At 46.2% G+C, this 25,119-nt stretch overlaps 8 protein-coding genes and 1 non-coding gene across 9 annotated transcripts; 4 read left to right on the top strand and 5 right to left on the bottom strand.

The window, feature by feature from the left end:
• Positions 1 to 10: 10 nt before the first annotated feature.
• ATP4 (F1F0 ATP synthase subunit 4) lies at positions 11 to 1,229 on the bottom strand. Its single transcript, XM_019132235.1, has 2 exons — positions 1,051 to 1,229; positions 11 to 780 (listed from the first exon to the last, which is right to left on the bottom strand). Exons 1-2 carry the CDS (start codon positions 1,116 to 1,118, stop codon positions 150 to 152), a joined length of 699 nt encoding a protein of 232 aa, XP_018987528.1. The 5' UTR covers positions 1,119 to 1,229; the 3' UTR covers positions 11 to 149.
• On the bottom strand, positions 1,221 to 2,419 carry BABINDRAFT_158847 (uncharacterized protein). Its single transcript, XM_019127313.1, has one exon. It carries the CDS (start codon positions 2,359 to 2,361, stop codon positions 1,459 to 1,461), a length of 903 nt encoding a protein of 300 aa, XP_018987529.1. The 5' UTR covers positions 2,362 to 2,419; the 3' UTR covers positions 1,221 to 1,458.
• A 247-nt stretch (positions 2,420 to 2,666) lies between these two features.
• RPL15A (60S ribosomal protein eL15) lies at positions 2,667 to 3,450 on the bottom strand. The gene has a single exon (XM_019126777.1). The coding sequence runs from the start codon at positions 3,430 to 3,432 to the stop codon at positions 2,818 to 2,820; it is 615 nt and encodes a 204-aa protein (XP_018987530.1). The 5' UTR covers positions 3,433 to 3,450; the 3' UTR covers positions 2,667 to 2,817.
• A 3,142-nt stretch (positions 3,451 to 6,592) lies between these two features.
• BABINDRAFT_158848 (uncharacterized protein) lies at positions 6,593 to 7,448 on the top strand. Its single transcript, XM_019127314.1, has one exon. It carries the CDS (start codon positions 6,688 to 6,690, stop codon positions 7,165 to 7,167), a length of 480 nt encoding a protein of 159 aa, XP_018987531.1. The 5' UTR covers positions 6,593 to 6,687; the 3' UTR covers positions 7,168 to 7,448.
• A 578-nt stretch (positions 7,449 to 8,026) lies between these two features.
• Positions 8,027 to 9,734, top strand: BABINDRAFT_158849 (uncharacterized protein). The gene has a single exon (XM_019127315.1). The coding sequence runs from the start codon at positions 8,104 to 8,106 to the stop codon at positions 9,532 to 9,534; it is 1,431 nt and encodes a 476-aa protein (XP_018987532.1). The 5' UTR covers positions 8,027 to 8,103; the 3' UTR covers positions 9,535 to 9,734.
• Positions 9,735 to 9,964: 230 nt separating this feature from the next.
• BABINDRAFT_173141 (60S ribosomal protein eL22) lies at positions 9,965 to 10,930 on the top strand (the record flags this gene model as incomplete). Its single annotated transcript, XM_019130940.1, has 2 exons — positions 9,965 to 9,976; positions 10,366 to 10,930. The coding sequence occupies 2 exons, from the start codon at positions 9,965 to 9,967 to the stop codon at positions 10,717 to 10,719; spliced, it is 366 nt and encodes a 121-aa protein (XP_018987533.1). The 3' UTR covers positions 10,720 to 10,930.
• A 480-nt stretch (positions 10,931 to 11,410) lies between these two features.
• On the bottom strand, positions 11,411 to 12,751 carry BABINDRAFT_158850 (25S rRNA (uracil2843-N3)-methyltransferase). Its single transcript, XM_019127316.1, has one exon. The coding sequence runs from the start codon at positions 12,683 to 12,685 to the stop codon at positions 11,507 to 11,509; it is 1,179 nt and encodes a 392-aa protein (XP_018987534.1). The 5' UTR covers positions 12,686 to 12,751; the 3' UTR covers positions 11,411 to 11,506.
• Positions 12,752 to 13,977: 1,226 nt separating this feature from the next.
• BABINDRAFT_t61 lies at positions 13,978 to 14,051 on the bottom strand. The gene has a single exon. It is a non-coding gene; the product is annotated as a tRNA-Ile (tRNA).
• A 3,813-nt stretch (positions 14,052 to 17,864) lies between these two features.
• BABINDRAFT_31723 (alpha-mannosyltransferase) lies at positions 17,865 to 24,745 on the top strand (the record flags this gene model as incomplete). Its single annotated transcript, XM_019131558.1, has 3 exons — positions 17,865 to 18,627; positions 21,834 to 21,850; positions 23,648 to 24,745. 3 exons carry the CDS (start codon positions 17,865 to 17,867, stop codon positions 24,743 to 24,745), a joined length of 1,878 nt encoding a protein of 625 aa, XP_018987535.1.
• Positions 24,746 to 25,119: the final 374 nt, after the last annotated feature.

Below are 25,119 nucleotides of genomic sequence, written 5' to 3' on the forward strand. Positions count from 1 at the left end.
AAACTTTACTGGCTGTATTCCGCTCAAATATCTCCGAAAACAGAGGTTTACACTAAGACATACTAATGGAGAATATATTTTAAGACAGGTATAAGCCTGTCAACTTGTGGAGAAAATCGAATATGAGACAAAGCCTTCTATGATCAGAATTATTTAGCAGCGGCGAACAACTTCTCGATTTCGGCAACAGACTCGGCCAAAACCCTTTCTTGGAACTTAGGGTTGGTAACTTCCTTGTTGACCTTTTCAATAATGGTCTTGGCCAACTGTTCCTGTTCCAACTGTCTGACAGAGGCTTCGTATCTGACCCAAGAGTCCAAAACAGACTTGGCTTCAGCGGCAAAAGTAACTTTTTGCTTCAACTCGAAAGCCTTGGCTTCCAATTCGACAGTTTCCTTGGAGATAGCGAACAACTGCTTGGTGGTGGAGACAACGTCGCTCAACTGGGAAACAGAGGAGATTCTCTCGGTGACAGAGGAGACATGCTTGGCTCTGGAGGCGTTCAAAACGTCAGAGACATGCTTGACTTGGCCATCAGCCCATTCCTTATAGGCTGGGGCCATAATCTTAGCGATAATGCTACCAAAGGCAACGAAAGTACCGACCAAGATAACTTCGTCGTTCATCAACAAGAATTCATTGGAGATACCGTACACAGCGGCGGCAGTACCAGTCAACAAAGCACCAGTCTTGGTGACGATGGAGTTACCTGGCAAGGCATCAATGATGGAGGTGGCCTTTTGTTCTGGGGTTGGAGCAGACAAGTATCTGACACCGATTCTAGACAGGTTAGTATGGGTACAGTGTGAAGCAAGGCAGATGTCTCAGAATTGATATTGAAGGTTCGGGGGGGGGGGGGGGGGGGGGGGGGGGGGGGGGGGGGGGGGGGGGGGAGTCTTGTGGGATCATGGTGAGGGATGGAAATGAGATGACTCGGCAGTAGGATTGGATAGGCATCAATTCAGTGGATGACTGAACCTTCATTGATCGCAGCTGTGGGCTTGGATAGGGACATCTATCTTTGATTTTGTATTGCAACTGGATACTTACGGCGCGACACGGAAAGCTGGACGGATAGCTACGGAGACATCGGTTAGTAATCGCTCGTGATGGGACATAACGGCAAGGGAGCCGCGTTGATGGAGCACGTACCCTTAGAAGATAATCTGACCAAAGACATTTTCTTAATTGTAGAGATAAACCTAAGACTGTGTGTGGAGGGATTTGGCGGTTTTGATATACGCTAATAACACGCATTGGGCGTAATTTTCACGTTCGCATACTAAGAGAAAAAAGGAGGTGTCGGGCTCGCGCATAGAGCTCGATATCATTGGTTCGCGAAGAAACATCCCAAAGAGGTATGTATTGCCTAATATGGCCATCACGTGCAGTAACACCCACTAGCCCGGTGCACGGAGAGATCCATGACTGATCTGACAGACACACATGTTCGCTGGGTTATATATTCCTATTTAAATATTTCTCCTCCTCTGAGGCATATAATGTCTGATCTATATGGTTTCTTTTGACCGGCTTGTACAACTCTGCCTTCTCTTCGTCGTCCGAGTCAAACCTAGACTCGAGAGCAATGCCAGTACTGGTGGGTGGATGTTCTGAGGTATCGGAGGCGCTTACCACCGGGTAATGGGTATTCTTCTTTCGCATACTGGCCGGAACGAATCTCTTGACCTTATCGGCATTCACCACTTCGCTACCAATGTACTCCACTTGGGTGGCTGCGCCATCGACGTTGTCCAAATACCTGGCGTCTATCTTGTAGAACCTTGGAGGGTTGGAGGAATCCTCGGGCATGGGAATAGGGTTCGCGAGGATGTCAGCATCTATCTCGTACTTTTTAAATCTAAAGTGATTTGTAGAGAGAGGCGCAGAAAGGTTTGGCGGAACATGGGTAAGTTTGAACAGCCTGCTGTCGGCAAGTGTGGGAATCTGGCCTAATGGGTTGAGCTCCGGGTTATAATAAATAGAGTTTGAGCCTAGGAGCTTGGAGTCAGTATCCTTCACCATTTTTTCCTTGACAGAATTGTCATTTTTCTTGACAAAGGCCTCAATTTCCTCTTTGAATAAGCCGTTTTGGATCATAAACTTGAGATCTAACTCAGCCTTTTCCAATCTCCGTAGCGACCTTCTATCACCCTGTTCTGTTTCTTCCAAACCATTTTCCTGCCGCAATCGCCTTAACAGGTTCAAAAATCCGTGGATATTCAACTCCTGGAGAGTTTCTTTTCTAGCTTGTACCAACCGCTTCTTGTGTTTCTGTTGCTCCTTCTTTTTGGTTTCGAGATTGTGCTGCTCCATGGGAGTGAGACCAAGCTTGACCAGGCGTCTCAAACTTGACGACATTATAGTTAGTGTGATAGAGCTATGTGTTTAAAAGTGCTTGATGATGCGAGGGGGAGAAACTACGGATAACAAATACACGCTTTCACACTTGCCATATACCAAAATCTACCTGGTTATCCTGTACACATTCCAGTTCCTGCACCGAAAAGTTGCCGTGCCATTGGTGTCGCAAAATATCTTTAGCTACAATCGACTTTTTTTTTTAATAAACAACTATGTTGAAAGCTTCAAGAAGGGAAACATCGAAACATTACCCTCCTTCCCATCCTATTTAGTTTATTAAAGGCTTATCGACTATACACAGGATAATGAATAAACCCTCCCAGCCACTACCAAACAGATCATGCAACCCGCCCAACAGAAACAAGAAAAAACAAACCAGAAAGCAAAGGTAAGAGAAAAGACTTTGTAGAAAGAATCCACGCAAAGAAGCCTTCGGACAATACTGCAAGCCGCTTAGGATCTGTATCTCCACAAGGACAAAGTGTTGTTCTTCTTCCAGGTGTGTCTTCTACCGGCCTTGGTGTTGTTGTATCTGTGACCCTTGTTGATACCTCTGGACTTCTTACCAGTGGAAGTCAAACCTCTAGCTTCACGGTGCTTGTGGACTGGGTTACAGATCCAGTTGTAGCGGGCATCACGTCTGATGGCCTTGTGTTGAGGGTCGATAAGGATAACTTCGAAGTACTTGTAGGTAGAATCTTGGTTAACCCAGTAAGAGTTCAAAACTCTCAAGTTGGCAGCACGACGACCGACACGTTCTTCGGCGGTAGATCTCAAAGATCTCTGGTACTTCAACTGCTTAACACCCTGGTTGGTTGGCTTACCGTAAGTGGCACCCTTTGGCACTGGTCTCTTTCTGCCACCTCTTCTAACTCTAACACGGTAGATCACGAAACCCTGCTTGGCCTTGTACCCCAATCTTCTGGCCTTGTCTGGTCTGGATGGTCTAGAAGCTCTGTGGATAACAGTCTTCTGTCTGTATTCCCAACATCTGACTCTGAAGAGGAATCTCATCACATCAGATTGCTTCTTTCTCTGCAATTCTTCCAAGTATTTGTAAGCACCCATTTTGTTAGTTAAGTAGTTATGGTAAACAACAAAAGAGAAAAGTCGAAGCGTCGAAAATATAGTGGGAGGCCGAAAAATATATACATGGCCCAAGTTTTTCCACATTCACCCGCGTGCAGGTTCATGTCTGAAAATTTTTCGACTACCGTACATAGTCAGGGTAACGTTCTTTGGGTAGTACACGCCGGATTTTTTCTTGAAAAAGCAGTCACACCAAACTTGGTCTCGAGCATATGCATCACCTAGAGCACTTAACTTTTCCCCGCGTTTGAAGTGCTTCGATGGCTGATGTAGGTTCGGCTGCAAAAAGCTAGCTACGCTTCATAAAGCCCCGGACTATGAGCTCCCAATGTAAAACTGTAGAGCCAATTGGGTTGTCATTTAACTCTGGAGAACTATGCATTTATTGAGGCAACCACGCGGTGAAAGAGAAGGTACAGTCATTATCTGAAGGCCATATGGCTATAGGCTATTACACTTTCAAGGCATGTTATAACGAAAGTAGCTACTTTGTTTTTGGATTAACTAAGGGAAAGGCTGACCTTCAGCGGTTTCGAACACTAACCGTCTGAGATTATGTCAGTTTTGGTCTCCATTTTCTTGAGGTTTCATCTAGTACCAGGTACGTGTATTACTTTGATCCAAATGAAGATGCGAGCCTTTTGGTTCTGTATATACCCTAGTTATAAGCTTAGCCTTGCAGAATGCTATACTTTTCTAAACCAAGTTTCAGCGGTGGAAGATTGACGATGCATGTAAAATGCTCAAATGGTCTACTCCACCTCCGACCTGAGACGGAATTACATATCCCAGACAAGACGAAAGGGTTTGTGTATGTAATGGAACGATGTTGGCAAAGTTTTCTATCAAACCAAGTTTTAATATAAATGATGATATCTGATGCACAGAATTGTTTCAAACCGACTTTGTCTCAATTATCTAGATCTACAGAAATTGGTTACGATGGGCGTCACTGGAGCGTTATCGTATTGGTGTGCTATAGGTATTTTTAGTTCAAAACATATGAAGGGGAAAAAGACCAATACAGTTAATGGAACTCCCGTTTTGGAAATATAGCATTAGATAAACCTATCCCCTTGCATTATCCAGCGTTAAATAACACGTCTACAATCGTTGAACGGCCTCTGGAAAAAAAAAACTCGTCTCGAAGGCACTCTGTTGGGCCTAGGGTATGTTTGAGATTTTAGGTTCTAATTTATAAGTATGGTATTCGATTACGTAGCCGTACCTTAAGCATATTTCTAGATTTAGAGACCTTAAACTAAACTTGCTGAGTGTGAGAGTTAGGTTTAAATCAGGCCAGGAGTGCGGCTACGGCGTTCTAAGTTTGATACCCGACGGTGGACTGGTTCAGAATCCAAGAAATTAATGCTGATCAACCGCAGAGATATTTATTCCTCGTCTCCCTATCCACCGGCACCGTTTGTTTCAGGATGAATTTGCAAGACGTCGGGTAGATAGAAACGTTCATAGTATAATCAGATGTGTTGCAAAGATGTCAGTATGCTCGACTCCAAGTGTCTCAGATTCGTAACGGGAAATTGAGTTCCAGGATTTTAGGGTAGATGAAGGAGAGACCCAGCGGTTAATACATTACTCAGCATGTGCAAGGGCACCGGGAAACATCTCTGCGCGGACAATAACACTATGCATACCAGTCCGTAATTTTTACGAAATTACGTAGTTAGCAAGGATTATGTCGTTTCACAACGTGGTACCGTGGCCAGCTATCTAGGATATTATCCCTTTACTCTGTGCTTGATTAACTAATACGCCCGGAATCCTAAGTCTTAATCATGCTCTGGCCCATGGCACTGCAGCTGCTGACGATAGTTTAGGATCCTGCACCCTGAGGCTTATGCAGGTACCAAAGAGCATTTCCGATCTCAAGTTAGCCAGGAGCCAAAGGAAGTGGGCCTACCGAATGCATATGACGTAGGTAGATCTCGTGGAATCAATACTACTGATAATCCCTGGTGGGGCTTAAAATGACGTAATTGGATGAGAAGTGAGGCGGTCGTATATTGTTGCTCTGTTTTTATCTTACCTTAGCCATTCGGTCACAGGTATCTGGGACCGAGGATTAATCAATACAAGCATTCATGACCATTTTTGAGTTAGAGGTTATATATAATACATAAATAGTTGTAACGAAGTGGTGTTTCGTATACGCCAATGTTTAGCCATTAACCATCCAAATACCGTTAGACTTGGTCTCTAAAATCATGCCTTGTGATAAATGACGTAAGGGGCAACCAAAAGAGTTCTGTATGGCATGTGCGATTCTCAGCCAACCTGTTGAATCGGGTTTAGACCTGTTCGTAGACGCACTAGGAACAGGATCGATGTCTGTCATATTTGTATACCCTGGTACGGATGCCAGTCTAGTTTCCAGTCACTATTGTTATGACGCTCTCCATTAACGCCGCTAACCAAGAACCTTGTGCAGCTTCTGTATCACCAATAGCTCCAGTCAATTTTCCCCCTGAAGCGCCACCATCAGGTGAAAGAGGAATATATACGAATCGTCTGAGCATCACCTTGAAAAACAGACTGGAGATTTCAGCTATGTTATTTTCGACGTCTATTTCAAGGGAAGGAGAGCAGTTACTGCTGCACATAGTTACAACCTCATTAAACATTTTTGTTGACCACTTACAGTGTCATTGACACACACCCGATCTCACAATTTGAGGTGTTACATATGCATGCATGTGTGTTTTATGTTACTGCACAATGCATGGTCTGTTACATCCGGTCATAAGGAACTAGGAAACCTTATACGATTCTTTCCCAAAGCGGTAATGATATATCAGGTATCGCGAAATTGTTTGACCGAAATGACGTAGTATGCTACGTTTTAGGCAGCCATATAGCTGCATGTGTTGATCTTCTGTTTACCCCTTTTATGCACAACGAGCCTAAATTTAGGTTATTATGTCGATCCCCTGAGTTTCAGAGGTCTCGCGAATTCTTGTCAGCCACAAGCTCTTTAAGTTTTAAGTTTTGCAACATTCTTGTATGTCCGGCAGCTCATTGTCCAACACGCAGGCATACACTTGAAACATCCCCACCGTTTCAAATCTTGCTAATAGACGGCTACATATTCAGGAAAGGTATATATAACCATAAACATCCCCACATCATTCTCACACTAAAAATATCCTTCCCCATATCAATCTCTATAGCTCTACATACCTACACATTTCTTTATATTACCAGCTCATAAATACCATGTCTCTTTTGGTTGATACCGCTTTTGCCACAGCCGCAAGGGCTACCCCATCTACGTTGACCAGAGTCTACGTCACACAACGTTCCACTACCTCCGTTTCCTCTCCTTCCACTACATCCGTATCTACTGTCTCCTTTATGCAAGGCTTGAGGAGAGTTGGTGGATCCTCTTTGACGGTAGACCTCATTGCAGGCACAACGACTACCACCGCCGCTCCCAATCTTATTCTTTATGACTCCACGTACAGCTCCGGCGCTGCTGCTGTTACTAACTACGTTATCACGGAGACCGATGAAAATAATGGTGTACAGAACGTCACCAGTACTGCGACCGCCAGTGTTTCGGCTGTTGTCCCTACGGCACTGACAACTTCGGCAACGAACGCGGCTCCTCGTATGGATAATCCGTACTTAGGAAACAAGAAAATGGTGATGGCTACAGCCTTAATGGCTCTTACGGCTGTCTTTGGGACTCTTTAAACAATGCATTCCCTGTCTAACGAACTCAATCACCAAAACTATCTTGCATGGTTATCTGGAGCCATCCAGCGGCCCACCCTTTGCTTTCTCCACTACGGTTTCTGTTATTAACTTTAAAGTGATAGATAGTGTTTGCACGCATATTTATATAAACCAAATGCTATTCCTCGGCTCTTATGGAGAGGTTCCGTTATGCCCCTCGGTCTTTTTTCCCTTTCGAGTCTCGTCTTGCTTTATATTGATGTCTATTATTTATTCAGTAATACCCAAGTACACCCCCATAGAGTATATGTAGGATACCAGCGCAGCTAAATAAAGATTACTAAGATCGGTACCATATTTAGTTACTGCACAAAACTCCATAAAGTTCAGTGTACGCCAGTATTCTTTATTTACAGTCAGGCAAACAAGCAACATTTACGATCTAATGTAATACAAAGCTGTTGAGGATTAGTTTAAAAGTAAATTCTCGAGGAACTGATTATTCGTGTATCCCTCCTTTTTTTTACTACGAACTGCGGCGTGCTATACGCCTGGGGATATGTCTGTACATTTGGATAACGAGGATTCAACAGATAGTTGGCTACGATAACCCGAGTCACCCACCCTTATGGTAAGATATTAGCCACCTTATTGGTATATTATACCATAATATATTGTAATTTGCTTGATTTTACTACCTATTAGCCTGCTAACTAGAATGCTTGCGTTAAAATAATGCTTCCTGGTGATTCCCTCTTCACCCTATACTGTACAGTCCTGCATGCAGTGTGCCGTACGGTCAGATCACACCGTGAATTTTCAGACGCGTCAACTGGAGTTTGTATTTGTATTGCCAGCCAAAGCCGATTATCTATTTGTCTCTTTGAACATACCAATACGCGTCCACCCCAGGCTATCTTGCTCTATATTTCAACCTCCAGCTTACGCTTTCTAATGAATTCTTCAGAAGTGATCGGCGTACACTCGGATATGGCCATCCAATCGGGTGTTGACATGGTGCCTGCCATTTCAGCTGAGGCGGAAAAGAACTATCGCATTTGGAAGAAGAATGCGCCTCTTTTATACTCATACCTTTCCACAACATCGCTTTTATGGCCTTCTTTGACGGTTCAGTGGTTTCCAGACTACGAAATCAACCCGTTGAACGCGCGTGTGAGAAAACAGCGAATGGCCTTGGGCACGTACACTGGCGGTCAGATGGACGACTATTTGCAGCTAGGGAACATCCATATTATCAACAACAGTACAGTCTCTGGGAGCACTCTGGAACCGCTCCTATCGTTGGAGGACTGGGAAAACAACTACGATGGGGACAAGGAAGAGTTTATTGTTACAAAGCCCCTTGGCAACAGCAATGGCGCCACCGCTAAAAACTCACAGCTGCTCCTCCAGTCTGCTAAGAAATTAAGACTAGACATCATCCAGAAGATCAAGACAGAATGTGAAATTAACAAGTTACGATTCATGCCTCAAAACCCCGATGTCATTGCCACGATTAACAACCGGGGTGTGGTGAGCGTGTACGACAGAACCAAACACAAATCTACGGCAGCCACCCTCGCCTCCCTGATTTCCCCGGACACATTTCAAGGCTTTTCATCCCTAGGGGATGAAGACAGGCCGGTCATCACATTGGACGCGCACAACTTCCAGGACGGCTGGGGGCTTTCGTGGAATGTGCAGAACGAGGGACAGTTGCTATCGGGGGCCATGGACGGTAACGTGCGGTTATGGGACATTAAAAGGTCTTACAAGTCACAGAAGAGTAGTGGTCCGATATCGTTCCCACCCGCCCAGTCGTTCACAATCAACGAGGCAAAGGGCGTCAATGACGTGAAATGGTTTGCTTTGCACGATTCGCTTTTTGTCACGGCAGGGGAGGATGGATACTTGACGCTAATAGATATTAGGGTCCCCCAATCTTCAGCCATGAACAGAAATCAGCCACACCATTTTGTGGGCATTAACTCTGTGTCGGTCAGCCCGTTGAACAACTTCGTGGTTGCCAGTGGTGATGCCAGCGGTATCGTTAGCATCTGGGACACCCGTAATTGGAAGCAGGACCCAGCACAGGCCACACCGTACAAAACATGGAAGGGTCACTCGGAGTCTATCACCAATGTGTCCTGGAACCCAACTTTGGGACACGTGCTTGCGTCGTCGTCACAAGACAAGACAGTCAAGATATGGGATGTAGGACTCGACGAAATTCGTGAGCCGCTTTTCATTCACGGAGGGCACATGTTGGGGGTGAATGACTTTGATTGGAATGCCAACGACGAATGGATGATTGGTAGTGTGGGAGATGACAACTCCTTGCACGTCTGGAGAGCGAGTGACGAAATCATCAAGGGTTATTTGTAATCGGTATTTTAAGGATCAATTACGGCGCAAGCCAAGGGTGAACTACATATAGCGAAAGGCTAACACGATTAAAGAGCTCCTCTCAACACAGGTTACGAAATTGGTACTGCTTTTAGGGGCTTTGTTAGCCGCTGTCAATGTAAGCTACTCCATATATACCTCTTTGTATCATACCCTGGCAGGTTTATGTGCGTATAGAGTGAGCCGCATATGCATAGCAGTGAATGGGTAAGCCCTACCTTTTTACACGTGATAAACATGCTTCTATCACTACCACGCGAGAGCTCGTAACACTCTGCATGAAAAATTTTCCACCCAAGACGTGGGAGAGATTATTGCATCCCACCACCTTTATATAAGGCATATTTCTGTTTTGCTCTTTCGGACTTTTTTTTAGCTTTCTCTCCTCATCCAACTCCACTCAATTACAATGGCTCCAATCGTATGTACTGATCATATATGAGTGCAAAAGAAAAAGCAAGGTACAATACACCGAGTTTAGGGCCTATGGCCTGTTTTCCTCGCGTGCCCTCTTTTTTAATGCTTATCATAATTGGAAACGTCTTAAGAGAACAAATGAACCATTCTTTCACTGTCTGTTGAGGGGGGGTTGTATCTTTGCCTCCTCTCAACCTTTAGTTACTTATGTCTTTCGGGCTATGCTGTCATTTCTTCCTTTATCACTTCAATTATTATATGTTGATGGATAAGAAAGTTGTCAAGGTACCCAGCGATGGGTGCCTTGGTTTTATTTTCCTTTTCCTTTTGTTCGCTCAAAAGCAAAACCAAAATTACCGTGCGGTAGGCCTTTGAAGATACTAACCTCTTTAGACCACCAAGAGAAACAAGGTCGCTAAGAAGTTCACCGTCGATGTGTCCGGTCCAACCGAAAACGGTGTTTTCGACCCATCTTCCTACGTCAAGTACTTGATCGACCACGTCAAGGTCGGTGGTATTGTTGGTAACTTGGGCTCTGACATCGAGATCACCGAGGAAAACAACAAGGTTACCGTTGTTTCCAACACCCAGTTCTCTGGTAAGTACTTGAAGTACTTGTCCAAGAGATACTTGAAGAAGAACCAGATCAGAGACTGGATCAGATTCGTCTCCGTCAAGCAGAACCAGTACAAGTTGAACTTCTACAACGTTGCTGAGGAAGAGGAAGAGGAAGAAACCGAGGAATAAATTATTTCGTCTATAGCCGATATATAATTTACTCTTATTTTCTCTAACACTTCTTTCAATTTTGGTTTCTATGGTGGGTTTCTCGTTATGTTCATGTTCTCTTTTTCTGTTTATGTATAGTATTATAAACTGAGTAATATCGAATGAGGGTTTGACCGGCCAATATCAAAGACGTTTTCTTGTAGGCTCATGGCCCTGTAGCTGCATGGAGAGTTAGCTAGGTTTGGCATAGGAAGTGGGTAATGCTACCGAGTGGGGGTTCTTTTCGCGGGAGGGGGTTCTTTAGGTATGCCTCTCAGCTTTTCATGCCAGATAACTATTAATTTTCTCGTACTCAGTCAAGTAAACTGGGTGGAACCTTAAGTTACGTTTCTGCACGAAATCGGGTCCTGTGAAACGGAGCTGATGAGGTCTCTACCCCTTGGATACATGACCTTTACCACCAATCTAAGCTTTTGAAGATATTAGCTACCCTGGTTAAATAGGTCCCTTTATGACGGCCCACAGATAATTTGGTTAGACCCTCTAAAGAAAACCCCCCTTATATAATTGAGTCTGAATGGGGTTTGAACTAGCCCAAGCCTGGTCTTTTTTATGGGCAGTCCAGATTCTGAAATCTGGAGGATAATATTTTGCCAGAAGTTTAATAAGCGTGTATCCTACATTATATCACCCACAGGAATAACCTATACCATGACAAACTGATATTAAAACCTAGACCAAAAAAAAGCATATAAAAACGAAAATGAAAGTAGCCTCCACCATTAATCTATTTATCCTTCAGCCCCTAGAGCTTTCTGTACAACCTGAAGAAGAAACGCATGTTTTCCAACTTGATGTTCTCCAATCTCGAGGAGTAAAAGTCCTGAGACTCCTTATCAACTCTGTACCAACAACTGTCACTGCTCTCGACTAACTCCCAGGCACCATCATAGGCTTCCGGAGTTTTGGACTTCTTGCCACTGCCGGCCTTCTTGAGCTCGGACTTTTTGTTGCTCAACAACATGTCAATCATGAAAAATACCGGGAACTGCTTGGTACCAATTTGAATATTGGAATAGGAACCAGCAGACTCGGCGATGAGAAGCAAGGTTCCCGGAGAACACTCCTGGTTCATTCTCTGGAAGAACTGGATGGACTTGGACTTGTCTTCTTGGAACAACTCGTTAGTGGTGAACAACAAGGTGATCAACTTCTGGTTGGCCAACGAGATAGCGGTGTCGTCTTTTTCTGGAACCCCATTAAAGTACGTCAAGACGTCATTCTTCAAGTAGTTGGTGATGAATTGTTGTGGCCTAGTGTCTGGCACCTGACGAATCCAGCCCAAAGTGTTGATCTCATTGGTGACCTGTGTGACGATGGAGCCCCAGTCAGAAACGTCCATGACGTTGATCTGGAGCGGCTTGTCTTTGGTGGAGCAGAATTCCTTCATGCGGCCGTAGATGGCAGCCAACCCGACGATTTCGGCACTGGCACCACCCCCAATGAGCAAACACTGGCAGTCTTCATCCTCATCCTCCTCGATGATGTACTCACTGATCATCTCCACGATAGGCGTCAAGGAACTCATCAAGGAGGCATAGGAAAGGGCTCTCAGAGAGGACCATCTAATCAAGTACGCTAATCTCTTGGCATCGTCGTCAAAAGCATCCAAATAGTCACGGTTGTACAAGTCGGTCTTAACCGCCTGGATGGTGGACTGCAACTCAGTGGTATCTGTGAAGGAGGACTGGAAAAGACGGTGGAAGAGATGGAGAATCTGATCCGTCGCAAGCTGGTACTGTGTGTGAGGAGGAATGGCGACAATATCCTTTATGACAACCTTTCTGGCGAATTCGTCGGCAAGGTCCTCCTCTTCCTCTTCAGCTTGGGGCGCTGGGGGGCCATATAACGCGGCTTCTTCCTGCTGTGCCTGCAAAAGCGCAGCCTTTTTGGCCTGGGTACGGGCAATTCTTCTACTTGGCATTGGAATAATAGAGTTGTGCCGAACAAAAGGGGCTTTGCGGAGCTGTACACACCTGTTTGATTACTGCCTCCTCATCGGTACCGATAATTTTATTTTTCATGCATGAAAAACGTATGAGAAAACCCTAATAGTAAGAGCGGCCCAGTGGTACAGCGTAGCTCCGGGTAATAGAGGGCTCATCGCACAGGGCTCATGTGCTGAAAAATTATTTTTCCGCCCTCACGCTATAAATACGCGCACGCTTGCTCCCCGTATCCGTCTCTTCCTTTCTTTCCTCACCATCTATCTGTGCTTAGGGTAGACCGACACTTACTACAGGGGTGGGTGGATGCAAAGTTCGCTTTCCGTCCAATTCCTCCCTGTTGTGGGTTTTGTTGGGATCCTAAGCAGATCGGCGCTCGTGAAGCAAGTTCCCAGAGGATGAGGCTCTTTTCCTGGTGGTAACACCGGTTGATTTTAGCTCTCATTCTCGCCGTCTTAGGACACTATGGAGCAGAGTTAGCTCCGTCGACAGATTGTATAGTAAGCGAAACCTGGTTTTGAACTCCCCGTGCGGGCTCTCTGTTTGGAGGGAATTGGACTTCGGCCCTTTTCTCTTCAAGCGGCCGCGCTGGTTGATGTTTGGCCCGGCCCTTTTGGGCTGAGTGTTTCGTGGCAGCATATTCCTGAACACTGCGGACGGTCGTTTGGCTTATGGACGCTTGGGTAAAACCATGCTGCTCACATTTTTTCTTTTATGTATCGTTTATAGTTTTGTAAGCGCTATCTAGCAGCTTGTAGCTATTGCTGGTGCTCTATCAGAACATTAGCCCTTTTTAGTGTGACAGTTGAAAGTTCGATTTTCTTTGTGTCCAGATGACTTGAGAATGGAGCGTTATTGATCAAACGCGAGTTGTCATTATTCGGGTCGATTTAACTAGCGAAATATCATAGTAAGCTTGTAAATCCATATTTTCCCAAGATTTTTAAAATCATATTGATTTACTTTCCAGTAAATTCACAATCCATTGTTGCGCACGTATGCATACACGCTTAATTATTGATTTTAGATAATATTTTCGTATACTATAAACACAACAATGATAATAGATCCATATATTACCATAAAAAAGAGCAGATACACAATATTCGTTTAAAAGTCTATAGAACAATATATATGTCCCCCAATAATGACAGAACCATAGATATACCCGTACTGTGCACTTTTCCAGTGATATAATTATTGCCGCCTCTGAAGAATCGCCAAATGAGAAATCAAAGCAACTATCCACTATAGCTGAGTAAAAAATAAATGGTCCCTAGCAGGATCGAACTGCTGATCCCCGCGTTATTAGCACGATGCCTTAACCAACTGGGCCAAGGGACCACAAGATAAAACTAAAGATTCTAGCAAAGACTTCGTTAAATGTGATTTATCTGAGCATTTGTTCATCTACTGGGTCATTTACATGTAGATTTATAGATTCAATCTTTTAGACTTAGACTTCTGTCCTGCAACTTATTGAGTTTTGGCAATCTTCTGCCAAATGGTGCTGATATCTACAGTAATAAGTCCATGGCTTCATATTTCTAATAAGTTACTTGTGCTCTGGTAAGGTATCAAAGGTTTGAATACATAAATAAAGTATATTCACTAACCACAATAAGGATGGTAAGGATGTCGTATTTTCTTTTATAGACTGTTTATTCCTCCGATAAGGCGGCTTTTGTTTATCCAGAATTCTTTTCTGAGCCACATTGCTCTTTGACATCTTGTAATAATCTTCCCACAGATCGAGTGGTCCCGTGACATAAAATGTGCACTGAAACATATTTCAACACACTTTTAATCACGCCGAGGTATCTCCGTAAAGTAATCCTTTTTCGGAACATAAGATAACTTATCAGCTGTGATATGTGATAACACTAAACACTATTAGTGCTGGAACGATAAACCGCAGATCCGTCTAAACCCGTCCTTGTGTTACCCCTACCTGGAAGCCTGAAATTAGAGATTAGGATCTGTAACTAAAACCATCGGCAAGCTAGAGATCGGCGATGCAGCAAGGATTATGAAGGGAGTATACTAAGACTATGCTTGCTTTCGCACCGTATGTTCATATTTAATAGCCTAGAGTTAACCCATTGTGATTTGTTTTCGCTCACACCATTTACTGACACATTAGCGAATAGTTATTTACACAGTGCCCGACCTGCTACACGTAGCATTTTCCGCGGAGCTTTTGAATCAGAGAAGATACAAGTATACAACTATTGGGTGTGCATGGGACAGAAAGAAAACCAGCACATATGGCGGTCGGGAATCGAGCGGTTTTACAAAGTATAGGATAAGGGATAATCGGTTGATCGCGTTCGAGTATACGTAAAGCGAGCTTTGAGCAGGAATTTATGCCAACTTAACGTCCCATGTGAAACGCCATAATCCAGCTAGAGGTATAATTGTAGATTACATCATCTTGCTGCAGATTAGTTCCACCCTTTGTAATATGGGAACGGTAATTTAGCCTTCCAGTCATTGGAAAGCAGTAACGTAATGCAAAATCGTTGGGACCTTCCGTCATGCATAGAAAAGCTTAGCTTAATCCCAGTTTACTTGGAATTCTTACTATGCGGTTTCCCCCGATAACCCTTGACGAGAAGGTTACATATGTGCGAGGTGCCCAAGTGAAATTCATCCTTACAGGGGTGGATTTTGGGTGCTTGCGTGCAATCCTTGCAGCGATAAGCCCCCAAACCAGATTCAGTTTTCGATTTTTTTCACTAGCAGCAAGACCTGCAGCTACGGGTAACAGCTGGAAATAGCACGAGCCCCAAAAAGTAACGTGGTCCGAGCTCTTGGCAAGCGTAACAACTGGGGAGACTATTTCACTGACTTAGAATATATAAATTATACAAACTTTCTAGTCATGGAAGAGACAATGAAAACAGGCCGAATTCACGTGGAACTGTGTACAGGACAAACGTCCAGCCGATATATTCCTTGTTTGTCATCAGACTGAGTCCTGGTTTACTTGCAGGATAGTAGGAATCTTGACAGACGAGTCTTTAATATAGCGCAATCACGATTAATGATTCCCTTCTAGGATAGAGAGTGTTTTTCTGAGATGTTTAAGTAAGCCAAAGTTGGTGATAATCGCGCTATATCCAGTATAGCACTATATCCATGCAGTGACTTATAAATATGACCCCGCGTCTCCAAGTTGTAAGCCTGGGGCGTAGGAATCCATCGTATGGAGGGTAGTACGAGAGAAAGCACAGGAGTAAAGCGGGGTTGCTTAACAAAGCACAAACTTAGTAGAAAGTAGGGCCCTCAGACTTATTCTGCGAGATGCAGCATGCCTTTCCTAAGAGGTCGACGTAAGAGCATTAGCTACACAATAGCTTATAGAAAAGGCCGCAGGAGACAATCAGAGACTATGTGCGCATTCCTCTACGCGGCCGCCCCAGCCATAAACATATATTGTCCTAGCAGCACCACAAGACTTATTAAGATACAAAGTTGACCCGTGTACGTTTGATTCGTGTCTGGATTCTGACATACCCATTCCTAGGTTACTTCCATCTAAGATATGAGCTTTTACGGGGTTTTCCTTGGCCCACCGGCACTACTTTTTGCAGATCTCATGGTGAAAGCTAACGCTTGGGACGTAGACTGGATACATTACGCGGGCATTCTGGGCCCGGGGACTGGAGCCAACCGTTTGATCCACACAAGAACCATGTCGTTTCAGTCTAAAAAGACCTAGGCTAAAGCAGAGACAGCGGAAATACCAGCAGAGAAGTTTCCGTGTTTTGCAGTACTGGGATAAAAATATGCGCGATCGCGTAAGTTTAATCCGTCTGCATTACCCTGCACCACGTCTACCAGTGCTGCACTACCAGCAAATTTAAAAGCGCAATACATGTGAGTCCCGGACCGCCTCAAGAAAAGATTTTACTCCGAGCCGGCAATTATATATACCAAGCTATATCTCTGTTAATTGTTCCTACCTCTGTCCTATCACCTCTATTCTTCCTTATTAGCGAACCATCCTATATCCCACGCCGCACTCTTGCGCCCATTTCTCATCACTAACTCTTTGTGCTAATAGCTATCACGATTAAGCTTTTTTTTGGCATTTCTGCACATTGAAAAAACTGTCTTCTATCCCAACACACCTTTCCGTTCCCGGCATTCATTCGTCTTGTAACGATTTTACCTGGCGCTCAGAAAATCACCTTTGACGTTCAGCCATCCATTCTCCTAAAATCCCATTTTGCATACGTTTTTAGCTTCGAAGCCATTGCACGATAACGTCCAGTTATCCACAGTTTTGCGCCCTTTTACCATATCTGTTTTGCCGAACACCGAGAAAGAGATACTCCCCACCCCTGTTTTAACGAACAGCAATATCTACCGCGTCTCACCCTAAAAATCGACCTACACTATTGCCTCGGATAACCCCTTTTGCGCCTCTCAGCATACCGTCCGTTGCTCAGAAAATCACTCTTCGTATTAACGTTTACTTGCTTGAATCTCACGCAAGTCCGTCTATAAACCACTCCATTGCATTGCTAACGCTCAGCAGATAATTCCGTTCCTTACTACAATCCAGCTGTTCGCTCACCGCTTCGCTAACATTCGACAACCCAGATGTTCAATTTCAGGCTCGTCTCAAACAAATCCCAGGTCGCGTTAATCGGCTTGAAGCAGGCGGCACAGAATGCGGCGGCGCCACGCGCGCGCAAATACCTGCTGATCAGGACCATCGTCATGTTCCTCTGTCTCCTCCAATTGTACTTCCTATACGCCAATCTCTCAGCCGAAAGCGCGCACGTACACATGTTCGAGCAGGACAAAGGTCTCAGTGAGGATCTTGCCGGCTCCACCAGTGGCGCGACTATCTCGCGCATCCATGACATGGTGTACGCGCTCGATGACAAGTTGGCCACGCCGTTCAAGGACATCTTGCTTTCGCGTACGGCGGAGGTGCTCACAAACTCTAAGCAGGAAAACTGTCGGCTCTATTTTCAACAGCTCTACGCGTCCAACCCTGACTGGAAGTTCGACACCTTTGACGACGGCAAAAAGTATGAGTACGACAGGCGCGTCTTCAACCGCGATCGTTTTGTGCGCGAAGAGTCCAACACGTTGCGACGCAAAATGTATATGGAGCAAAATCAACTTGAGGAGAAACAGATGGACGATCTTGAGCTGTCGCTCTGGGAGGATCTCCAGCTCAGCGAGAAGGATACCCAGGATGTATACGCGCGCTTTGAAGAGAAGCATGGCGCGTTGGGCTTGACGGAACAGAGCATGGTTGACGCACTCACCAACCTCCGTGTATTTTCGTCGTGCTTCTTATCACGCAACAAGTTTGACCTCGATAAGAGCGTGCATGACGAAGTCAAGGCCGCAGAGCTCAGTAATGCGAAGCGCGCGCAGTACAACAGCAACCCACGCAATGCCAATAAGCCACCCAAACCGTTGGTAAACGTCACGGCGCTCGACCAGTCGTGTTCGTCTTTGCTGGCACGCCTCTTCCCGTGGCTATCCGGAGAGTACCCTGTGTACTCGCGTTGGAATGGAGACGTGGTGCGCGGCCGGCTTCCAGTGATGGCGGACTACTTGGGCCACGAGAAGCACCAGCACACAAGCACCAGTGAACACGCCAATACGTACCGCTCTAGCTCCGATTGCTTTCTCTCGGACCTTTTGCTCGCGTTTAACGGGCAGGGTATCGTGATAACCGCTAGCGATGTGCACAAGGAGGAATTGGTTAACTTGATCCGTGTGCTCCGTGGACTTGACAACAACCTCCCGATCCAGATTGTCCACCGCGGCGATCTCACTAACCCTGTACAGAGCGAGCTCATTGCGGCAGCACGCAACTCTTTCAACATGCGGAAGATGCCCAAGTCGTTCCGCCAGATGAATGAGCTCCACGACTACGTGGCCCACGGTACGGCTGATGGGCGTGATGAAGCAGCCAAGGCCGCCGTCGGAATGTCTAAGTACCACTACACGTTTCCATTACAGGAGATCTGGTTTGTGGACGTATCCAAGTGCATCAAGCCGGAGTACGACCGTTATTTTAAGCGCTTTTCCAACAAGTTCCTCCCGTACCTCTTTGGCTCCTTTGATGACACGTTGCTCATTGATGGCGACACCGTGCCGTTGATCAAGCCAGTCGAGTTTTTCAAGTCGCGTGACTACCAGGAGACCCAGACGTTGTTCTTTCGCGACCGTGACATGCGCGATAGGAACAAACCTGACGACCGCACATTCTTCCGCAAGTTTTTCCCGACCGTGTTGGACGAGTTGATGTTTGGTATTCCAAGTGTCTCCAATCACACGTTGGAGAATCCGTACTTCTCGTCTGAGCGCACGCGGTACCACATCATGGAGTCTGGGATCGTGGTGTACCGCAAGTCTGCGCACTTCAACGCGGTGCTCTCAACCATCTCCATCAACTTCTGGGGCCAGACCACCTCGCGCGTATGGGGTGACAAGGAGCTCTTTTGGCTTGGCTTCTCCATCGCAGGTGACGAGCGTTACCGCTTTAACGGTAACCCTGCTGCGGCTGTGGGCATGCTCACACCGAGGGAGTTCCGCCCCGACGGTACGCGCGCGCGCGAACTCTGCTCCGTCCAGCCCGGCCACGTGTCATCTGACGACGACCAGACGCTCCTCTGGATCAACGGGGGGTTTAAGTTCTGCAAGAAGGACAACACGTTCGAGGCGTCCAAGGGGAATGAGAAAATGTTGATGTACTCCGGTGCACACAGCTGGAGCGACCATACTGGCTACAACGAAAATACGTTGAAGCACATGTACCACGATGCTATCACGATCCTGGGCGCCATAATTCCGCCGGACTCGAGCCATTTCGTGGCCAACAAGAAGCAGGAACCACCGCGCGGATGGTTCAAGCCCAAGGTATGCAACGGGTACCTCTGGTGTGCCTATGACCTGGTCGGGGGTAGTACCAAACCAGAGCACCAGGGAAAGGTGGTGCAGTTCTCTGTCATTGACGAGTTGCGCTTCAAGTTCCTAGGTGACTTGTGGATTGGTAACCGTGTTGAGCAGGACGGGGTTTCACAGAGAATCAATCCGTTGCTCGGGGCGTAGCCGGGAATAGCAAGCGAAGAATTATTATAGAAAATAGAAATACACATTGAATTAAACTGACCCGGAGCCGAGAATGTGCTCGAAGAACAGAAGGATTTGACCAGGATTGAACACGAGTAACGCAAAGCATGCGGCTAAGTAAGCATTTTTAGACCGTGGGTTGTACCTCAAGTGAGAGTATCTAGGATCAAACTTTCCTGGACACTGAATCTACCAAGTCGATGGGAATGTTGCATATATCATAGCTCGTCCATAAGTTATACTACTAGTAGGGGCTTACCGAAGGCCACAATGGAGCCTCTCCAAACTTACTGGAATCTGAAAATTATCTTTCATTTCCTAAGAAGCTTACCGATATTGTGTTTCGAAGATCAGACACCCGTGACTTGAATTTCGTTCCACAGTATAAAGCTGATTCTTGTGACTTCAGCGATGGCCCCGGCTATCTCTACGAATAAGGGTATATGTAAAGAACTATGCGGCTAATGAACCAAACTCTACTGATTTACGTACATCGATAAAACCATGATGTATGAAAGACCCGAGGTTACGTATAACGAAGGAGCGGTATCCCTTATAACTCCCCACAGACTGGAAGAAAGTGGTCTGGCATAAGCTAAGACCGCCTGTGATGTACGTAAGAAAAGCGACACAGAACTATTTGAGTTTAAATACCAACTTAGATGCCAGCTCAGAGTTAAATGGTATCTAAGTCCAACTTATCCAACCCCGTTACTGGAAATGTATTCCTTCGATGTATAAAGCTCTGTTACAAATACATCTACTATTATTCATATGAATCCTTTGAGCACAGTAAGGGAATTCCAAGCTTCACACCCACTAGGGTCATGATTCAGCTTAGTCCATGATACTCTATTAGGTAGGGTCAAAAGGTTCATGTACCTCTATAGTTTCTGTGGCTTAGAGGTATAAATAGATATGCCGAAACGCTGAACGCGGTCAGTCTAGTAGAATGACAGGGGTTGTGCCTCTAGGTAAGCGCGGTTTAGCAGCAAAACTGTGCTGCTCTTTTAAGCTCGCCAATACTAGTATTTACCGCATGATATTATTTTGTTATTTGCGGATAATCCCTTATAAAATCCACATTTTTCTAGTGCGAATAGCGTAGTGTGCGCTGTAAAAGGCGCCACAGTGGATGCCGACGTCTACGTTTTGTCATTTGGGTGGGCGCCAAAGTTCCTAGCACAGTTCCTAGCACAGTTTCGTACTGTAAATATCGCGTATTTAACCAAAAGGATCCAACGGCCATGCCTACATGATAAAATAGGAAATGGCCAGCCCCTGGATATCCTTTCATGCTCAGGACATGGCCCCTCACAAGAAAGCCTGCAGCACCTGTAGCCTATATACAGGGTTGTGTACTGTGCGATTCTCTAAAAGGAAGTGTGAACAAGGTTTGTTATATCGCAATGCTATCTTAAGCACTCCAATAAAGTAGGCCGTTGCCGAATAATTAGGATAATTTACCCACACCACGGGGTTCGTTATTGCCATCTCCCAATGTGCTATAACTCCGATGCTGCAGAACGTATAGACAGATCTGATAGAACAAAAACCATAGTTTCTCATTGACGCACCATCTGGTAGGGTGCATGCAGAAAAATGCGCAAAATACTTGAAAACGTGCGTCTTGTATGTACAAGCGTCATTGTATTATGCAATACCAGCCATAACATCTCCCACCAGGTGAAGGTGGTTGTGAAACCTCACATTATTGTAATATAATTCTTAATGATATAGAGGCAAGTCAGGGTATTGAATCTTTATGGTAGATCCTATCAATGGAGAGAGATAAATGAATAGCGCAGGGCTTGGTAGCCCACCTTATTTTTAGCACATTGCCGGACAGGGCTTAGGCGGAGTTTGCTATCTGCACGTTTAGATATGTAAGATATGGTTAGCTCGGTGTCCAAGATCCGAATCGAGATTGTTCCAATGTGTACAAACGCACAAGGGGACAGAGTAACATGATGAAAGAGAGAAACTGACGCGTGCGAAAGCGAAAAAAAAGAGCAGACGAACATGGGGGACTGGTTCCACAATACTACTTGCCCTGTGAGCCTGCTCCTTTTCACGAAGAGTCACCAGGATAGTTCAGCGCGGCAAGGGTAAATGGCGCAAGCGCCGCATGGCATGGACTACGTCGGTCAAAATCGCTCATGCAAAAAAAAAAAACAGAAAACGCAATCCCTACTATATTTATGTAACATTACTGACCGAGCCCTTCCACGCATATATATAGCACTGAGTCTCACTTTTTCATTCGCTCACCTTTTATTGAAACACTAACCGTTTGACTTATCTGCCCTTGGCGTATCAACACCAGTCAAATCTCCCGCCACCAAGTATCTCACCTGATAGATAGGCTGCTGCATATTTCCGACATACAATCCCTGGCGTTGCATTACTGAGTAGCACCTGTTACTACTCGCCATCCATACACCTGCGACAACATCCTTGTGGAACACTCTGGGAAGTATAAAGTACCTAATCAGTATTTTCAGAATCTGGAAACCTAGTTGCACTCCCTGACGCACATTCGCATTTGGCATATACAACCTCCACTCAAGATGCGAAGCCTTACTTCGGTGTTGTTCACTCCCAGGGGCCGTAAGCTGTTTCGCTTGGCCCTTCTGATTAAATTCATTGTCACCATAGTGGTCTTACTCCAACTTGCATACTTGTACAAACACACACGGTCCAGCCCTGACTACACGGTACCGGGCGGTCGGCTCGACTTCGACCCCATCAGGGGGAGACCTGGCACCGTAATAACGCCGGATATAGGGTCTGTCACCAAACTCCACGAGGCAGTAGTCCGTCTCGACAAGAAACTTTCTAGTGCGTACAAAAGCATGCTTCTTGAGCACACTGGCGACGTATTGCTGAACAACAAGCGTGAAAACTGCAAGCTCTACTTCAAACAGCTCTACGCCAACAACCCCGAGTGGCGGTTTGAGACGTTTGATGACCATGAGCGCTTCGACTACGACAAGGGGACCCTCGACAAAGAGAAGTGGGTGGAGGAAAAGACGGAGGCGTTCCAGAAGGAGACGTACAAGGCCGCGCACGGCATCGAAGATGACCTGGTCCTTGCGGAGGCTGAGTCCAAGTGGCGAAAAGTTGAAGTAAGTGATGCGAAAACGGTAGAGATTTTGGATGAGTTTGAGAAAAAATACGCCGCGTTGGTGGCCACCGAGCAGCACATCGTCGACGCCGCGACAAACATGCGTGCATTTGGCACGTGCTACCTCGCGCATAACCGTTTCGACCTCGACCGTGAATCAGAGGCGGAGATGGCGGCCGCGCGTAACCATGGCCAACCAGATCCTTCTGCAAACTATACGTGTAGTGCTATGCAGGAGCGACTTTTGCCGTGGCTCTCCGGCCGCTTCCCGGTGTACTCGCGCTGGAATGGCGAGACGGTCACGGATCGGCTCCCGCGTATGACCGACTACATGGATGTCGAGCGCCAGCGCACGCGTACGAGCCGCAAAATGAACTTTCATGGACGTGGGCGTAGAAAGTGTTTCCTTTTGGAGTTCGCGCAGGCGTACAACGGTGCGGGGATCGCGATCTCGGCAAACGATGATTATGTGCACGACTTGGTGAACTTGATTCGCGTGCTTCGCGGGCTCGACAACCACCTCCCAATCCAGATCGTGCACTCGGGCGATTTGAGCTTCGAGGCACAGGCGCAGCTCATATCGGCCGCGCGTCACGAGCTTGACGTGGACGCGGTGTCTGCGCTCCGTGACCTCCGTGAAATGCACGCGGGTGTGATTGACACGACCAAGGCGCGCATCGGGCAATCGCGCTACTCGTTTGAGTTTCCACGCCAGGAGCTTTGGTTTGTGGATGTCAGCGAGTGCATCGCAGAAGACTACCGGAAATACTTCCAATACTTTTCCAATAAGTTCCTTCCGTATTTCTTTAGCTCGTTTGACGAGACGGTGCTCATGGACACGGACACCGTTCCGTTGGTGAAACCCTCAGCGTTCTTCCGGTCGCGCGCGTACGTTGCAACGCAGACTTTATTTTTCAAGGACCGTGACCTCACAATCGGCAACACGCGTGCGGACCGTATGTACTTCCGCAAGTTGTTTCCAACGGTGCTTGATGACTTGGTGTTTGGCGTACCGGCAGTGTCGGGCCACACACTTAGCAACGAGTATATGAGTGACCACAAGGAGCAGCACCATCTTATGGAGTCGGGCGTGGTTGTATACAAGAAGTCCGCGCACTTTGCGGGAGTGGTTATGGCGATTGCGATCAACTTCTGGGACCAGACGAAGGAGCGCGTATGGGGTGACAAGGAGATGTTCTGGCTCGGGTTGTCCGTCGCAGGCGACGAGAACTACCGGTTTAATGATAACCATGCGGCTGCGGTCGGGATGGTGACGCCGCAAGTGTTCCGTCCTGTAGGCACACGCGCTCGCGAGTTATGCTCGATCCAGCCGGGCCATATTTCGTCGGACGACGACCAGACGCTTCTCTGGATCAACTCCGGGTTCCAGTTCTGCAAGAAGGAGGGCCTGTTCGACGACTCGAAGGACAATAACAAGATGCGCATGTACTCAGGTGCGCGCAGCGCACTGGATACGAAAGGTGTGAACGAGGAGGCCATGCGGCGCATGTACCATAACGCTATTCGTATTGAAGCCGCCCTCATTCCACCACCGGCCGAGTTTCACATCGATAATGACTTCTCGGAGCCACCCGCGGGCTGGTTCCAAACTGAGGTGTGTGAAAAGTACTTGTGGTGTGCATACGACAACATCGGTGGGAGCAACAAACCTGAGCATATGGGTAAGTTGGTTGAGTTTTCGGCTGTGGATCGTATGCGATTCAAGTACTTGGGCGAACTCTGGACTGGGCAGGATGTGTCCCAAAGGGGTGTGAGAAACAAGCCGCGAGCGGGTGTGTAGCACTAACGAAGGCATTAAAAATTATTCATAGGTGGTAGGTATTGCCGCTCAGATGGTGCTTGTAACAGACTCCAATTAATCGATTTTCCCCATGGACTGTTCAAACTTGATGAGCGCGAAGAATATAAGGCCATTCCTTACAGATAGCGTAGCTCTACAAAGATACAAGGTCTAGTAGATACGTAAAATCCGCTAACATCCCTATAGTAACCACCTGAACTGGAAGCGTCGGACAACAATTGAATCTAGAAAGTTCTTTCGCAAAAGGTGTGAAATTGTATATAGTCTCATCGACTGCACCATCAACGGTTAACAAGCTGTGGTTTACAAGATCAGTGCTCTGCCGGTTGGATTGTCAGTGATCTTATTGCCCC

This window comes from Babjeviella inositovora, assembly GCF_001661335.1.
Source record: "Babjeviella inositovora NRRL Y-12698 unplaced genomic scaffold BABINscaffold_1, whole genome shotgun sequence".
Classification (NCBI taxonomy): domain Eukaryota; kingdom Fungi; phylum Ascomycota; class Pichiomycetes; order Serinales; genus Babjeviella; species Babjeviella inositovora.

Coding starts and splice junctions, on each gene's coding strand:
- ATP4 (XM_019132235.1), bottom strand. CDS start 1,118: ATGTCCCATCACGAGCGATTACTAACCGATGTCTCCGTAGCTATCCGT. Junction 781..1,050: donor CCAGCTTTCCGTGTCGCGCC/GTAAGTATCCAG, acceptor TAACCTGTCTAG/AATCGGTGTCAGATACTTGT.
- BABINDRAFT_158847 (XM_019127313.1), bottom strand. CDS start 2,361: ATGTCGTCAAGTTTGAGACGCCTGGTCAAGCTTGGTCTCACTCCCATG.
- RPL15A (XM_019126777.1), bottom strand. CDS start 3,432: ATGGGTGCTTACAAATACTTGGAAGAATTGCAGAGAAAGAAGCAATCT.
- BABINDRAFT_158848 (XM_019127314.1), top strand. CDS start 6,688: ATGTCTCTTTTGGTTGATACCGCTTTTGCCACAGCCGCAAGGGCTACC.
- BABINDRAFT_158849 (XM_019127315.1), top strand. CDS start 8,104: ATGAATTCTTCAGAAGTGATCGGCGTACACTCGGATATGGCCATCCAA.
- BABINDRAFT_158850 (XM_019127316.1), bottom strand. CDS start 12,685: ATGCCAAGTAGAAGAATTGCCCGTACCCAGGCCAAAAAGGCTGCGCTT.